Here is a 17,946-nt window from a genome sequence, read left to right on the forward strand (position 1 = left end):
GCACATTAGGAGCCTTTTTGATGGCTTGTAGGATCACTTTAAGTTAACTAGAATAATGTTTTGTCATGGTAGGTACACAATCTGCATGCGTCATGACTACAGTCTCTAAGAAACTTCTGTTTATAATGAAACGTCTTTGACTAGGCTTTAGTTACTAATCCTTGATGTGAATCAAGCAGAGGGCGAGAGAGAGAGAGAGAGAGAGACTCACAATGAAAACAAAGAGCCTGTATGAGGGTACCGGAGGGACACTTATTACCTTTGGGATTATAAGCATTTTCTCTGGAATTTTTGCTTTCTTTCCTGTTTTTTCTTATAAGCCTTGGTTTGCTGGCTGGAGCATTCGAATCGCCTGTCCCATCTGGAATGGAACTTTGGTAGGCCACAACAAAAATGTTAGCAGGGAAAAGGTATTAGAGAAGTTACTGAAATTCTAAGAAAAGTCAACCATGTCTGAATTTGTTTCCTATTAATATAAACTCTTTAAAAAGAAGTACTTGGAGTATTCAACATTAAATTAAGTACAGGAGCTCCCTGCAACTCCTTGATAAGATTTAACTTTGCAGTAAATATTAACATTGATTGTTTCAGGATATTTGCCTCTCACAATTCTTCTTTGCTAGCAAAAACGAAACTCTACAACTCTGGGCCAAATCTGGATTTCACCAGTGTCAATGTGAAGTAACGTGACTGGAGATATACTCGTGCAAGTGATAGTAGAATTTGGCTCCTCTCTCACACTGATTAGCTGCTCTTAGGTTTAGTTTCAGCAGAAGACTGTTTGTTTTAGGTTTCAAACTATGCCTGAAGATGAATACAAGTGCAGCAAGTTTTTGAGTTAAAAATTATGCAGCCCCATGAAATCTCTAGAATAGTTTAAGACTCAAATTCTTCTCTGACTTACACCTAGTGCATCCTCACTGATGTCAGCTCATTGCAGGGGGGGTGTATGTTATAGGATAGAATTTTGTAACAAAGAGACTGCAGCCTGTAAAGGGTTACAAGTTCCAGGCTGGCCCCATTGCTGCTTGGGTGGAGTGTAAAAGGAAGGGGAAGCTGGGTCAAAAGGAGAATTAAAGGGTGTCCTTCCTTCTTTCCTACTAGCTGGTGCCGCCAGTATGGGGAGCCTCTGGGGAATTATTGCCCAGTGATTTTCAGTTGATCTGCTTTCGGTTTTGTGATTGTTTGGATGATAATCCAGCCCTGAGGAAAGGGCTTTAAAAGGATGGGGGCTTGGAGATTTCCTTCAGTTCCCTGGCTCGTGAAACCACCCACCAGATTCTACCTTCATTTATTAGAAAAGAGGCATCAATAGATGCTCAATTAAAAATCCTTTACTTTGAGCGCCTTGGATTGCTGATGTTTTTGAGAGTTACTGATGTCCTGCAGATGTTAGGATCCAAATAATAAATTACATTAAAATAATATGCCAGAACTGATTGAATTATGTTCTATGATCCTCATCCTATCCCTTCCACCAGTGTTTAATTGCTGTTTTGGGTATCGCTTTACTTAAAACATTGCTGTTGATAGGATTAGGGTGTTTCTAACATCATCGTTTGTTTAGGGATGATGTTGTGTCCACTTCCTCTACTGCTAAAGTCTTCCATCACTGGATACATTCCACAAAGAGATGTGGACAAACATGGAGTGGGTTTGATTTAGCAAAATGAAAATAAGGCTGGTACAGCCATAAATCCCATTTTATCCAAGCCACTAAATTTAAACTTCCAGCTTTGCCTCAGCTCTGATTCCACAGCCCCTTGAACTAAGGAAAAACTATGCTGTTTCATCAGTTTTTAAGCAGAACTTTTCATTGCCTTCAAGAGGGAGGTCAGCTTAAAACTCGATGGAAAACTCTGGCTCCAAGTCCTGAACCTGGTAATGCCATTGCTAATTTAGTGAACAAATAAGTTGTTACATGTATGAGCAGATTTGTTTGCACTGTGATGGCCAAAATACCATATCATGCTCACCTGGATCACCTGGATCGATCGGTCTTCAGCTGTCGTTAAGACTGCGCCGATCACAACACGTCCGCCATTCCTCTCGCATTCTTGCCTTTCTTCTCCACGTTCGTCCGAAACGTTTTACAATGTCATCTTCCCACCTTCTTGGAGGCCGACCAGGTGGTCTTTTCTGTTCGCGCGGGTACCACTCAGTAATGATTGCGGTCCACCTATTGTCCATGAACCGTGCTATGTGGCCCGCCCATCGTATCTTATTATATCTGCTTTCCACAACAATATCTTTCACACCACTGAGTTCTCTAATTGTTTCATTTGGGATACGATCCAGAAGGGAAATTCCCAACATAGCTCGTTCCACTGCCTTTCAGCTACCGACAGCCGCTGTTCTCTCTTCGTCAGTGCCCATGTTTCACTGCCATACAGCATGGCTGGCAGCACTGTTGAATTGAAGATATTTGTACGTGTGGTCTTGTCGATTTTTCCTTTGAGGATGTCCTTGATGGAATTAAACGCACACCATCCTGCCCGAATCCTTCGCGAGAGTTCTCCGTTCATGTCTTGGCGCATATCATGGTAATAGAAAGAATTCTCCATATTCCTTATGTTTGGCCCTGCCCATTGATCCAGCACCATTCATCCTAAAGTACAAAGACAGACAGTGGGTGCTAAGTAGAGCTGGCTAAAACTTGGAATTTCTGGTTTGCAGGAATTTTCAACTTTTTGAAATTTGGTTTTGTTCCAAGTGTGAATGAAACCCATTTATTTATTTATTTATTTCATGTGAACCAGACATTCCAACAAAGGTTTGGTTTGGAAACACCAGCACAGGCAATGAAATACACTCCATGGGCCCTTGCAGTTGCTAAAAGAGCAGCAGTGAAACTGTCAAGAATCATGTCCGCTTCGCAAGCTGCTGCCAGGACTTCCAAAGTCTGTGGCTTCTGGGCAGCCCCACCACAGGGTCTGCCCTAGGGCTTCCAAACACCTGGGCCTGCTGGCTCCCCAGTCTGCCTGACTCTTGGGGCAGTTCACTCACCAGGCTGCGGGAGTCAGGCAATCAGCTGGCCCAGGGGGTTGGATGCCCTAGGGCCCCTGGCTCAGAGAAGCCCACGTGGTGGGGCAGCCTCTGAGCCACAGACACGAGAAGCCCGTTCCAGGACTTCCATTCTCCCAGCTGTGCTGTAGAGAGAGCCTGGAAGGCTTGAGAGCCTCATCCTGAGCCCCACAATGACTGGGATATGGTGTATTAGGGGGTATTTCTGTGCAAACCACCATTTTTAGATTTTCCAGGCAGCGGTTCCAAGCCTGGTGGCAGTTGCTACAGGACATCCCAGGTGCTCCACCATGGTGAGGGGCCAGTTTGGTAGGATGTGCTGAGACTGGGGTCACCCATCTCTACTTTAGCCTTGCACTTATGGCCAAGTCATGACCGAGTGGAACCAGAACTGTAATAGGCAGATTGGTTAAATGGACTAGGAAAGGCTGCTTACAGGGGGTGAAGGTGAGAGACGGGGGCTGCTGGGAGGTGGTTTGATGCACAAAGATGATTGCGTAAGGGGGATGCAATAGACACACAGAGGTGCCTGAATGATAGGTAAGGGATGGTAACATGAAAGAGATTGGGTGCTGTGGGAAGGTCTGACAAAAGAGGTACATGGGGGCTGGGGAAAGTCATGGAAGTGTACCATTTTGGTGGGTTATGGGCATTTGGTAGGGGAGGATCAGGCCAGACTGGGTGCATGTGGAGCAGGGGATGGGGAAGGGAATTTGAGCTGATGGTGGTAAAAGGATGTTTCACTGATGGACAGCCCATAGAAAATTGTCTGGATGATGGGTCAAAGCAGGCTCATGCATTTGGTGCTCAGTGCACATGTATATGGGAAGAACGCAGAATGAGCACAAACACAGATTACACAGCACGGTAGGAGATCTGCCTCACCATTCTCTTTATCCATTGACTGTCTGGAGTCCAGGAGCAGGAGGCGGAGTGCATCGTGTTCAGTGGCCTCAGGCACTGACAGTGCTGAGGGGGGATTCCAGAGGGAGAGGAATATGACTTTTTCCTTCTCCAGCACTGAACTAGATAATGGAAATGGTCTTGTAGATGTAGGAGCTGCAACCAGTGAACATGGTGTAAGACAGTAGTGCTATTGTTTCAGGCAGACACTGATGCACAGAAGCTGACCAGTCTCCTATCACTTAAAGGTTCATAGAATATCAGGGTTGGAAGGGACCTCAGGAGGTCATCTAGTCCAACCCCCTGCTCAAAGCAGGACCAATCCCCAGACAGATTTTTGCCCCAGACTCCTAAATGGCCCCCTCAAGGATTGAACTCACAACCCTGGGTTTAGCAGGCCAATGTTCAAACCACTGAGCTATCCCTCACCCCTGGTTGCCTTGCTTGTGTTGAAAGGCTTGCTAGGCAGGGCAGTACTCGGATCCCAGGATTCTGGAGCCTCCATATTTAGGTACGTACATGACCCCAGGCAGTGAATGGGGAGATAGGTGGCTAAGTGCCAACTACTTTAGTTCTGAAAATTCTGCTAGGCGGCAGCCTGTTTAGGGAGTTTGGCTGTACAGTGCTGAGCAATGCCTTTAAAAACAGACCCTGAGTCAATGGAAAGAATCCCATTGGCTACATTGGATCAGATTAAGAATTAAGAAAAAAACAAATGGCAGTGCTTACAAAACTGCAATGTTATGGCATTTTAAACTTTGGGATAGAAAGTAACATTTCTTGCCAGAGTATTTAAAACGAACTGGAAACTGATCATCTACTAATTTAAATTATCTGCCTGGAGCTAAACCAGCATGATGTATAATCCCTCCCCTGCTTTTATCCATCTTCAATTTTTTCTTTGTTCCACCAACCACATGTGCATTAAGTGCAAATTGAACCCCTCTCAGTTGGCAAAGAAGATTGTGAAAGGGTTTGGCCCTCATCTTGTAGTGCAGCCTCAGTATTACAATTACTCTTAATAGTACCCTTATTTTGTAGCCTAATTTATTCTGGCTAGAACCCTGTAGGATCCCCTGCTTGTGGCTTTTCTTCTGATTAATTTAGCCAACAACCACTCATGACTCCAGATGTTTCTGCTTTCATCCATGAGAACTTTATGTTATGGTTATGCCAAGATTATAATTTCAGGCTCGGCCTCAGGAGAAGTATTTTCAGATTCCCTAAATCAAAAATTTTAAATACAAAGTGCCATGGAAAATGAAAATCTAGGTCTTAAAACATTTATCATGCCAGAAATGGGAAACAAACCACAAGACCATATTGCTCAAGGTTCTGGGTTTTCAAACTTGTTAATACATTTGCCTCTGTGTGAGCAATGAGAGTCCAAATTATGCTGTTTTCTGATCTTCTGGCCTTCAGATTCTTGTTTCAGACACATTTTCCTTTGGTGGTTCCATTCACCAACAATATATTATTAGGAGCAAAGATACAGGCAGATCCAAGATTCATGGGCTGGCAAAAAGTTGAGCACAGTGAGACAAATTCATTTCTGATATATTTAGCATAAAAGGAGTCATGCCTCCTTATCTTATACCTGTTGGGAATTCAGCATAGTAACCACACGTCTTCCTCATCAACTTCCTATTGATGAATTAGAGTATACTGGTTCTCCTAGCTTCAGTCAACCTTGTTAGCATACCCTTTGTGCAGTCAGACTATAGTCATTAAGGTTAACAACTCTCTATTGTCCACAATTGTATGGGTATGTGCTAAAATCCATCAGCCCATGGTGGATTCCACATGTACATAGAGGTATTCAATGATACAGTAATTTTCACAGTAACAACTTCATAATATCAACCAGAATTCATCGGTTGTACAGACAGAGTTCCCAAATCATCACCACCACATACAGTCAACCTCAGTCTAATTGCTACCCTCAGGGCAGGTCTTCACTACGGAGGGGGAGGGGGTCGATTTAAGATACGCAAATTCAGCTACACGAATAGCGTAGCTGAATTCGACGTATCGGAGCCGACTTACCCCGCTGTGAGGATGGTGGCAAAATCGACCTCCGCGGCTCCCAGTCGACGGCGCTTACTCCCACCTCCGCTGGTGGAGTAAGAGCGTCGATTCGGGGATCGATTGTCGCGTCCCGACGAGACGCGATAATTCGATCCCCGAGAGATCGATTTCTACCCGCCGATTCAGGTGGGTAGTGTAGACCTAGCCTCAGTTACACCTGTGCCACCGTACTGGGTGTGATGCAGGTTTAATGCATATTAATGAAGGCAGAAATTGGCCCATCAGGTTGTGATAACAATTTAAACGTTTGCAAAGCATTTCAGAATTTAAATTACTACTAGCATTATGAAGTATTACGGGTGTAACTGTCTGTTTCCCCCATCCACAGGCTATTATTGCTGGTGTACTTATCCTTTTGGCTGACAGAGGACAAACACAAAGATCACTTGTAAGCTTATGTCATTATTCAATATGATGTCAAATACAGCAGAGAAGTCAGGGGAACTGCAGAGTTAATCCAGATGATATATTCAAGAGGAAAAAGCATATTTTGCTACTAAAGCTGTGGATCAAATACACTTTACAGGGCTTAAAGCGAATAAGCTTTAAACGTTCTACCAGCTTGGTGATTCTACTAGTTCCAGAGTTACTTCCTGTCTTTAAAATGGGGATTTTTGTTAGTATTCAAGTTTGGAAGTTAAGGCCGCCCACTGCAATTTACTTCTTTCTGTGATACATGACAAATGCTGAAATAAAATACATCTGCTCTAATTTATTCTAGTGTTTTTAGCAAAACTTGGTTTCACTGCATTCATCGTCCCTGTAGAGACGCCACATAATTTTTTATAGCAAGTGGCATATATGATATTTATTATGCTTATTTTCCCCTCCAATATGTTTCTTATTCTGGTTACATTAGGGTTTAGAATATAAAAGAAGTGAAGAAATAGGAAATCTCCCACCCTCTTTAGTTAAAGGTTTTTAATAGATTTTTTTCCTCTCATTAGTCAGAAGAGTAATAGTATGTTTCTGTCTCAATTTCAGTGGGAAGCAAGCTTCACCTTTGGCATATTGAGCATCATGGGCTCCCCAATTCAATTTGCTGTTGCAATTGTCTCCATCCTGCTTGGTCCATACTGCTACTATTCATTTGCTGGGATTTCAGGGACTAACTATCTCGGTTATGCAGTTTTGTTCCCTTTTCCCTACGAGGAATGTATGTCTCTTTGCAAGGACCCACTGCACTACGAGTGGTACCATCTGATTCTACAAATACTAGACCTTTGCTCAAGTTTTGTCATGTTTTGTGCTTCTTTGGCTATTGTGATCAAGCTCACTGCAAGACTGCTCCAATTTGGACATTTAAATGTGAGTATTAATCATTATGGGGAAGGTGGATTACTGCCGGTAACACAGTAGCTGTGACTACCAACTTCCCTTTACTTAGTGGAATGTCAAACCTGCTCAAGGGTAGGTCAGATCCTGAACTCACTCACACCAGATTTACACTTCAATAACTCAACTGAAGAAAACAGAACTATTCCAGATTTACACCCATTCAAATGAGATAAATATGTGGCCCTGTGTATCCTTTGTGCCCTAATACTATTTCAGCTAAACAGGATATTCCTTTAGCATATGCAACAAGGGCCTGTGATATTAGGACCTGATCTAACACCCCCTGAAATCAAGTGGAGCTTTTTCTTTGACTTCGATGGGAGTCAAACCCTTGGAGCAGAAGCTCTTGAATTCGTTCCTCCTTTATGACTGTGAAATTCTGACTGGCTACAGTGTGGGGTATGGTTAAAAGCTATGCAGGCACAGACATGTTACCTGAACAGCAAGGCAAGGTGTCAAAAATCATCATCATTAAAGGTGTGTGATCCCTACTCTGTGTGCAGATTTATCAGGCACCGTCTCTGAAAAAGCATGGGAAGACTCAAGGCTAATGTACAGGCAGCACTAGGAGTCAAGGCCAAAGTTCTTGGCAGTTAGGAACTGTCAAGGCTCAATCCCCACTCTGTCACTCTGAGTGCAGAAAGTGGGGGCCCACAAAGATTCTAAAAATTAATACTTGCCAATCCAGGCTTGTATTAAACTCCCAAGATTACACTTTTTTCTGACCTTGGCTTGGTAAACGCTGCCACCACCCAAATGCAAAAAAAACCCCAACCCTTGGACCCAGGAAGGAGCACTTGGGAATCCTCCCTGTGGGGTACCCTCGAGCCCTTTCACCCCCAACCCCTCCAGGGAAGAGCTGAGAAAAAAAACAAAGACAATTAACTGTTGCCCCCAGCTAATCAAACAGCATATGCACAAACCTCTTAGGACACCAAAAATCCAATCCTGTTCTTAAAAAAACTAAATTTTATTAAAAACAAAAAGAAAGAAAATACATCTGGAACTTAGGCTTTTGCTAGATTTTAAAAGAGCAATTCCAAAAATCATGCACCCAAAATAGCTTTCTTGGGGGTTCAGCTTAAAGGTTACAAGCAAACAAAAGCATCTGGGGTTAGCACAGAGGAGATCCACAAGCCAAAATAAAAAATAAACCTGATTGTGTCTAACTAAAAATTCCCTATCCAAATAATTTCTTCTAGGTATGGAAGATGAATTTTCATACCTGGTTCATGCCTTACACAGCATTCCTGCTCCGTGTCTACTTCTCTGGAGAACAACAGACAAAGGGAAAGTTTCTTTCCCAATTTTAAAAAGTTCTACCCTTCCCATTGGCTCTTTTGGTCAGGTGCCCACTCCTTTTCTTTTACCTGTGGGCTTGTTAATCCTTTCCAGGTAAAGCAAGCAGAGAACAGACACCAAGAGGGATTTTACAGCTAGCTGGGTGTTCATAAACAGGGCTACCCCCCCTTCATTTATCACAGGAGCCATACCAAAATCCTACCCACACCTGTCAACTGTCTCCCCCATGAGGCACACCACTTATTTCAAACCCAGATTTACCTCTGTTCCACTCAGATCTGGAATTATCTCACCATTGGTTCAGTTACATGATTGACATTAGAAAGTATAGCAAACGTTATGGTAATGAAAAGAAGCCCACATTGTTTCAAGCCTCCTCGATTGTTGTTTTTTCCTGTAACTGTCACTTGGAGCCAATCCCGCATCCAATGAAATAATGGCAAAATTCCTGTTGATTTCAGTGGGTGCAGGATTGGGTCCCTTTTGGACATTTGAAAATCCAGGGTAATCAAAAATGATCACTGCTTACACCACCTCCAATATGACTCCAGCACACCATGATTCATTGGCAACAGACCTCTCTCATCTTTGTCTAAAGTAGATTGTAAGCTACTTGAGGCAGGTGTGACACTGCACCCCATATTCTTCATAGTGATATTATTATTATTATATGATTATAGCATAATTATGGTGTATTTTATGCAAGATAAATCACGTGAGGTATCAGTGAAAAGGTTATGATTTGCTGAATATGATTATCCTATTTGTATGCATGTTTCATTTTTGTATCTGAAGTTATAAATACTTACTATGTATCTGTATTTCAAATGTAGTTACATCTAGGTAATGCCCACTAGACAAGATGCCTTCAGTCTAAATAGGGGTGGGAAAGGGCTTATTCACGATAAAGGGCATTAGGAAAAACAATAGGCCTTAGGAGAAGCTTATCCCAGTGGTAAGCCTTCCTCAGAACCTCCTGTAAGTAATGGCTGCTATGACTCTACAAGGACATGTGACCACATGATTCTGGACTCCATCTTAGGATGTCAGTATTTTTCCACAAACTGGTCTGCGAACCAAGCTTTGAAACAAAGGGTTCCCACCATATGCTAAAGCTATATAAGGCAGGGGAGTGACATCATTTGGGGTTCTTCACTCCCCACACAAGAAGACTCCTGGAAACACCTGAGGAACAAAGACTGAACTGGGGGAAGTGCTGGACCCAGGGTAAAGGGATTTCTAGTCTGTGCATGAAAGACCTGGGGATTCCAAGCTGTAAAACAAGTGTAGCTTGTGCCTTAAGAATCTACAAGTCCACCTGTACCATCAGTTAGGGTGAGAATCTGCTATTCATATCCAATCTATCTAGTATATTAAGCTTAGTTTGTGTTTTTTGTTTATTTGCTAGGTAATCTACTTTGATCTGTTTGCTATCACTTATGATCACTTAAAATCTATCTTTGGTAGTTAATAAACTTTTTTTGTTTCAATCTAAACCAGTGAGCTTTGACTGGAGTGCTTGGGGAAAATCTGATTGGTTATCAAAAGTGTGCATTGTCCTCTTCATATTGAGGGAGAGGCGGACCGAGTATTAAACCCATATACTGGCCAGATTTTACTAGGGCAGTATAGTACTGCTCTGGGGTCCTAGTCTGGGAAGCTGATGGTTAGAGAGCCTGCGTGTAACTGCAGCTGGGTGTGTCCCTACCTGTGTGAATGCTGGTGAAAGTGTAGGCTGGAGGGCTTTGCAGCTTGTCACAGCAGTACAGTGTGAAAGGGAGCCCAGGCTGGGAGGAACCTGTCACAGCAGGGACCTCGCCTTCTTATTTGGTACTGTTGGCACCTATTGAATAATGAATCATGTCACATCAATGGCCATTAAAGGGCTACAAGCCTAATGAAAAGGTTGCAAGCCATGAGCCTAGTTTAAAGTGAGGTTCGAAAGACCAAAGAGCTTGCAATCCACAGCACTGGACATCTCTTGTATTTGTATTTCCCAGGAGCTTTATTGATATTGTTCATAATTTCCCTGCCTTCCGTGGTATTTTTCAGAGGACATGAACTGACCTTTTGTTATTTTTATGGTTACTACTTCTTCTCCAATATATATTTCCCCAGACGGATGTTCCTGCATTCTGTTGACCACTTCCTATTTTGTTGACCACTGTTAACCACTTCCTATTCTTCATTGAGAGCTCAGTCCTGAACATTCTGGCCCTGATCCAGCACTCAGGTAAGCACATGTTTTGAGTTAAGCACATGAATGGTCCCATTGAAGACAATAGGACTACACACAGATTTAGGTGCTTTGCTGGGCCAGGGCTTGGGTGCGCAGCACTTTGCACAATCAAACCCTGATTATCTAAGAGGTTTCTCCTACAAGCAGTACAGTCAGTACCCTGTCTGTGGACCAGCCTCCAAGTGAACACCTAATTGATCCACCAGTCTTGAGACTCTTCTAAAACCCATCCTTCCCTGCCGCATTGCTGAGTCCACCCTCAACAAAGATTTATGAGAGCCTGAGCCGTGGATGAGACTGCAAAAGAAACAGCTTGGATGAGACTGCAAAAGAAACAACAAGCTTGATTAAGACAATGCAATACTCTCCCTTCATATTTGTGCCTTATTCCGTACTGCACTAGATCATTTCTAGCATGTGAGTGTGGCATCCAGGTACACAGGAGCAATTCAAAAGTAAAACCTAAAAGAGCAGTGGGGAAATGGGCCAGCCTGACGATGGGGTTTCATTTAATAAGTATAGATGCGAGTGTGGAAATCAAATCTGAAACAGTGACAGCCAGCATTGTCTGCATTCTTGGAGCAGCACTAAACTAGCAGAAAGAAAAGAACTGAGACACTGGCCCAGACATGCTCCAGCTGGCTGCAACGATATCTTCCCTCCTCCATGAAATGTAACCACTCAGCTTGTTTTCATTTCATTATTGGAGGGTATTTTTGCAACCTGCCAGGAGGGGGGGAGGAAAAAAAAAGGAAAAACATTCTTTAAAACTCTTTGGTATTTTTTTTAAATGAACCTGTGGTTATTCATGTAACTTGTACTCCTTTTGCATTGAGCAACATACAATTAAATAGCCATCTACAACATCCACAGAATCAGCTGCAGCTGCCTCCAGGTAGTTGTACATTTTACACTCTTTTTTTGCCAAACTTTTCAATTCTCTTCTATGAATTCCCATTTGCATGTGGGAGAACAGCCCCTCTTTACTATCATTATATTTTGGCACCTGCTAGTCAGGAAACAACTGGCTAGCAATGTAAATCAGGCATTTAATGAATTCATCTAAGGCCTGATCCTGTATGAAGGGGCTGGTTTTCATCAGTGGAGACACCTGGTGATGGGAGAGGACAATGGAAGAAATTGGAGTCCCAAAGCAACTGCATATCACATTAAAACAGGGTAGACAATTTTTTTTTTTAAATCAAGGTTTTTTTATTTAAATTGGATGTTTTTATTTTGTCATTTAAATTATAATAAGCTTTTCTCTTTAAAAATAAATCTGTTTAAAATTAAATCTGAATGTAATGCAATACATACAAAATATGTTAAGGCCTAAATTTATTATAATCTCTTAAAACAGTTAAATAAAAAATAAATAAGCTGAATCCATGAGCCTCAATCTAAAGCTTTGAGTTAAAGGCTGCTTTTCTATATAAAGAAAGAACCAGGGGAAAAACATTTAACTTTTGAGGTCAAGCATAATAAATATGGCACAATAAGTCATGTACTTTATTGAGGGTTTGTTTTGTTTAATAAAAATGAATTTTATATGCTTTTTTTGTGTGTTTAATTAAATTCCAGTGACTATCCTAATGCAGCTTGACACAAATCATAAGCAAAAAGTTAATTATCTAGAAAATAAGCAATATATCATTCAATGTTTTCTAATATTCTAAAAATGTACAATTAATTAATAAGAATCTAAAAATATTAAGCTATATAATTACTTGTATAAATATATGTAGTTATAGCACACTCTCCTAGGTAGCAAAAATCTGTACCAAATGTAGTGTAAAGGTTCTATTTAGTTATAAATCAATATGTTTTAATGGTTATATCAACCAACAAAATAAAATGGGCCATCACCTGGCCATTCTTTGGCAGGAAGAAAGGTGTGAGCGAGAAATTTACATCTTGACGAAGAAACAGCTGGAGGTTCCCATCCCCACAAACTTTCTGTCTCCTGAACCCCAACTGGAGATGAAGAAAAAATATCAGAATGGGGGACAGACCTCCCAAGTTCTCTCTCCCTCCACCTTTACTCACAACACTGACAACAGTAGAAGAACAAAGGAAACAGTGTTGGACTAGGGGAGGGATTGTGACTGAAAGATTCAGCCCATAGGACTGCTAGAATATGTGATGAGAGAGATGTTTGCTTTGAATTCACTTAGCTTGTTAAGTTAGTGTTTTACTTTTTATTTACTTGTAACCAAAAATTATGACTTTTATGCCTCAATACTTGTAGTCACTTAAAATATATCTTTCTGCATTTAATAAACTTGTTTTATTGTTTTATCTAAACAGTGTGCTTGGACTGAAGTGTTTGGGAAACTCCATTTGAGATAACAGGATTTGTGCATATTATTTTTATTAATATAATGATGGACTTAAATGAGCTTTTATTGTCCAGGAGAGGACTGGGCAGTACAAGATGCACATTTCTGAGAGAAAGTTTGGAACCGGGAGCTTGCTGGTTTTGCCCTGCAATGTAATTCAAGAATGGTTGACCATAACACTCATACCACATAGCTGGGAGTGATTTACATGCTGGAGGCTGTGTGTGAGCAGAAGTGGTTGCTGTCATAGCAAAGCAGTGTAAAAGGCCCCCCAGGTTGGAGAATTGAGGGGACACTGCTGTTCAGCAATCCAGTTTGTACCCTGGATAATGCCACAGTGAGTTCTCCAGGAAGCCTAGAGAGGCTGAGGTAGAAGCAGCCAATCAGAGAGAGGCTGCAGGGAGCAGCCAATCAGAGCCCAGCAGCCACATATAAAAGGAGCTCCTGGCGCGTGCAGTTGCTGGCTGGAGCAAGGAAGGTGAGCAAGAAAAACTTCAGCCCTGAGATAAGGGTGAAGGCACTGGGGCCACGGGAAAGTGGTCCAGGGATATGCAGAAAGTACTAATGGGATGCAGCAGGTGGCTGCTACTTATAGGTTCTCTGGGTCTGGACCCAGAGTAGTGGATGGGCCTAGGTCACCTCCCCTCCCCCCAGCAACTAGGGAAGTGGCCCATAGCCACAGGGCTGAAGTCCCAGAGACAGGGTCAACATTTGTGGGACTTTTGATACCACAAAGTGGTATCAACTATAAAGAGTGCCCAGCTGGAGAGCTGGGGCAACAGGCGAAAAGCTCCTAGGGAGGAAGCCCTGGGGGCACTGCTCCATACCATAGCAGGGACAATTTGAGAGACAGTTTAAGCCAGGATACTGTGAGAGGCTCTGTTGGACTGATAAAGGACTGAGCCCAGGGAGGGCTGCAGGAAGAGACCAACTGAGGGTACTGTGAGAGGCTCCTGTTGGACTTGCACCCCGGAAGGGGTTTGTTTTGTTTGTGAACATGGACTGTGTGTGACTCAGCTGGAGGGCTGAGTCACTGAAATTCTCCTAAGTTTAACTGCCAGCAGGGGTCACTGCAAGCAGCACAATGCAGAGGGGGTGCAGGTGCAGACACACCTGGCCAACAGGTGCACTCACGTGAGGTGAGTGGCCCTGTCACAAAGTTGTTGTTTTTTTTAAATGTGCCTTCTGGTTTTGGAGCCTTTTAGGTTACACTTGGGTCACATTTTCATGCTTTAATTACCAAACCTGAGGGCTAGATATTTTATTTTTTCAAAAGAAGTTGAGTCTCCTGTAATAACCTGACTCAAGGAGCTGAAGCTTTAAGTAAAATATCACGTCATGATCCTAGCTGTAAAATCAAAAGAGTTGGCAAGACTGCTGCGGTTTTATAAAATCAGGGGAGAATCCAACAGCCAGCCATTGTGCTGTGGGGATACAAAGGGATTTTGTGCAAAAGGCTCTTTGGTAATATTGTTAATCAACTCTGGATTTACCTGTACTATAATGGGTATGTGTAGAAAGTAACAGATGCCTTGTCTTTGTACTGTGCATTGGGTGATGGAGTGTGATTGCATGGATCTGTTAATCTGACATACTTAAATGTAGCCACAACTCTTTATATTTCATTTGATAAATTGCTAAAAGTGTTTGAAATAGTAAATTTCATTTTATTTATCTATCTTCTAGGGACAAAAGCATATATGGTAAACCAGAATCTTTGCTAATCTTGAAACATTTCTGTATACTTATTGGAATGCTATTGTCATAATATTAGTCATTGTTAAAGCATGTTTTGATTAACGTGGGGGTACACAGTTAACTTGTTCTCCTTCAAAATGTTGTTTTTAATCAGGTAAATAATTGGTTGTACAGTTCTAGATTTGAAAGTTTTAAGCATTAACCAAGATTATCAAGTGTTTGTACAATAACTGACAGCTACATCTGGAGTAATATTGTCTAGTAAGTAGCAATTACTTGCCCTTACATGAGTTTTATCCTGCTTAGTCTACTTTCGTTTCGGCATAAACCACAGGAGCCCTCACTTCTGCTAAGCGATGCCGACAGTGTAAAGTTGGTCAGTTCAAAGAGAAAAGGTCTCTTATGCCTTCCACTCAAACACTTTCACAAGCCACAGCAATGGCATTTGTCTGTAACTTGGGAGAGAAGGCAGCCAGACGCTTCTGAGACTGTAGTGCTACCACATAGGCATTCTGTAGAAGATGAAGGAACATATCAGTGTGACTGCACCCTATCCACGTAGGTGCAAAGCTGGGATGTCAGGGTATTTTGGGGAGCCTGAATGCATTTTAGAGCTGGCTGAATAATGGGAAAATGTGGGGGAAATATTTTGAAGTTGTTTCCATTTCTCAGCATTCAGCTGGACCCATTTTTGTCAAATTTTTTAATCAAAAGAATTTTTAAATACTTTTCAATCTGTGTTTTCCTACTGAAAACTGGTTTTCAATAAAGGGGGAAAAGATAACTATTTAAAGAATGATTTTGATATAAAGTTCCACAATTCCAGAGAAACACTTAAGAATCTGCTTAAAGTTAAGCCCATGAGTAGTCCCATTAACGTTAATGAGACTGTTCACATGCTTAACTTTCAGCACTTAAGTGTTTTGCTGGATGGGGCTACGGTACTCAGCTCCTTACCGGATGAACCCCAGCTGTTACCAGGATTAGCCAGCTCGGGATACATAAATCCCAGCAGCCAGCGTAACCTACACACAGATCACGGTAAGGATAAATTCTAGATTACTTCATGAGGATCATCCGTTTCTGTGCTCCAACACAGCTAAAGCACAGTGGGATCCATGGTGCTGATCCAAAGGCCAATGACGTCAATAGGAGTCTTTGTAATTGGTCTGTGGATCAGGTCCCATGTGAACAGAAGCTGCTTTAATCCTGGGCATAGGTGACCAGTTAGGGACAACAAAGCCTTATGTTAGCGTTAAGTTATCAATATATATTTTGTATATTGCATCCTGCTGTGCAGTGGCCTCCAGTACACATAGAGAAAGCCATTAATGGGATGGTTGCCTCAGAGAGGTATAGTACCACATGTATTGTTAAGCATCCATTGAAACTAGGGTGACCATAGTTCCCAAAGGGAAGATGGGACATCACATGGAGCTAGCCCGAACCCTTCCCCCCCACACTTGGTGTGGGGCTGTCCCAAGTCCAGGGGTGCTGAGAGCCACTGAACCAAACAGTAAATGCTGTATATAATGGAAACCACTTCAAGCCAGGGGGTGCGGCAGCACCCAGTGCCCGCAGTTCCAACACCTATGCCTGAGCTGCTCACCCGAGCCCCCCTCCCTGCACAGGGCTGGCCTGAGACGCTTGCCTGAGCCCTGCCCCCACCTCCTCGGGTGGGTCTAGTGTCATTGCTCACCCAAGCCCAGTCTGCCCCTCGCGCAAGTCTGGGGCTGGCGTTGCTGCTCGCTCAAGCCCTGCCTCTCCCCCGTGCAGGGCTGGCATCACTGCTCACCTCCCTCCCACCCCCGCACATTCCTGCACACCCCACTTTTGCCAAAAAAGTCAGGATGACCCAGACAGGGCTTAAAAAAGGGATTGTCCCAGCCAAAACGGGATGTATGGTCACCCTAATTGAAACCTCCAAACACAATGCCACATTAGCACCCGCTTATGGAGATATTCACTTCAGGGAGCGCTCTGCATTACAGCGCAAATAATGGATATCAAGTATCCTCTTCAGAGCCCCTGCCAAGGGAAAAAGCAATTCTGAAATCAAATCATTGGTAGTAACAGCCATTTGGCTTCAGCTATAAAAACTATGTTCCATCAGTTGTCAAGGCACCTAGAATGCTAGGCGCTAACCCACAATACCTGAGTGAACAGAGATTTGCCATGTGCTTCCGGTTTCTTTGGATGGGAGCTGAGTGGATTAATTCTTGCACACCATTTAGATGTAAAAGCTTCCATCCTGCTCCCCACCCCCAGTTTCATCCCATCGAAAGCCTTCTCAGCAATCCTCAAGAAAAAGGCAGTTGGGGTATCTCTCTTAAGCAATCTGAGCATATATTGATCTATTGCAAGAGATTTGGCTACAGGCGACAGCTGATTTATTGAGATTGGGAATATTTTGTATGCCAGCCAAGGTGAGGGAATAAGGGGCCGGGGGGGGGGGGGGGGGGGAGCGTGGAAAGGCAGGGGCAAGAGACCTACCTAAAACAGTTTTGATCTAGAGAGAAAATAAAAGCCCTGATTTGGCAAGGTACTTAAACATGTGCCTAACTTTAAGCAGGCATGTATCCCACTGAACCTAATGCAGCTTTACACAAGGACTGAGTGTGGTTTGGTGTTCTTGCATGAAACAATAAGGATTCATTAGGACCTGAGTGGATCTGAATTACAGCTATGCAATAAACTTGTATTTTTCATCACTGGGCTGTTTCCCCTCCTCCTCCAGCTGTCAACCACATGTTAGAAGTACAGTTTAAGTTAAATATGCGGGTCAGCCCTTTTAAAGATCATAGACGGTTAAGGATGAAGATCAAAGCTTCCAGTGTTTTGAAGTGACAGACCGTGTCTGCTGCCTGCTCATACCCACTCACCTCTCCCATTCATGTTAGTATCCACTGAGAGTAAAATTGTACTTTGATAACACTGAGAACCACAGTCTACTTTGCAAAATTATTCTCATGCCCAGCAAAACACCTTCATTTACAAATCTATAGTTTCAAAGTT

At 42.7% G+C, this 17,946-nt stretch overlaps 1 protein-coding gene across 1 annotated transcript; it reads left to right on the forward strand.

Moving 5' to 3' along the window:
• Nucleotides 1-212: 212 nt before the first annotated feature.
• TMEM212 (transmembrane protein 212) lies at nt 213-7,374 on the forward strand. The gene is made up of 3 exons (XM_065410244.1): nt 213-410; nt 6,344-6,403; nt 7,000-7,374. The coding sequence occupies exons 1-3, from the start codon at nt 213-215 to the stop codon at nt 7,372-7,374; spliced, it is 633 nt and encodes a 210-aa protein (XP_065266316.1).
• Nucleotides 7,375-17,946: the final 10,572 nt, after the last annotated feature.

This window comes from Emys orbicularis, chromosome 9 (genome assembly GCF_028017835.1).
Source record: "Emys orbicularis isolate rEmyOrb1 chromosome 9, rEmyOrb1.hap1, whole genome shotgun sequence".
In the NCBI taxonomy this organism is placed as follows: Eukaryota; Metazoa; Chordata; order Testudines; family Emydidae; genus Emys; species Emys orbicularis.

Coding starts and splice junctions, on each gene's coding strand:
- TMEM212 (XM_065410244.1), top strand. CDS start 213: ATGAAAACAAAGAGCCTGTATGAGGGTACCGGAGGGACACTTATTACC. Junction 411..6,343: donor AAAATGTTAGCAGGGAAAAG/GTATTAGAGAAG, acceptor CCCCATCCACAG/GCTATTATTGCTGGTGTACT. Junction 6,404..6,999: donor GACAAACACAAAGATCACTT/GTAAGCTTATGT, acceptor TCTCAATTTCAG/TGGGAAGCAAGCTTCACCTT.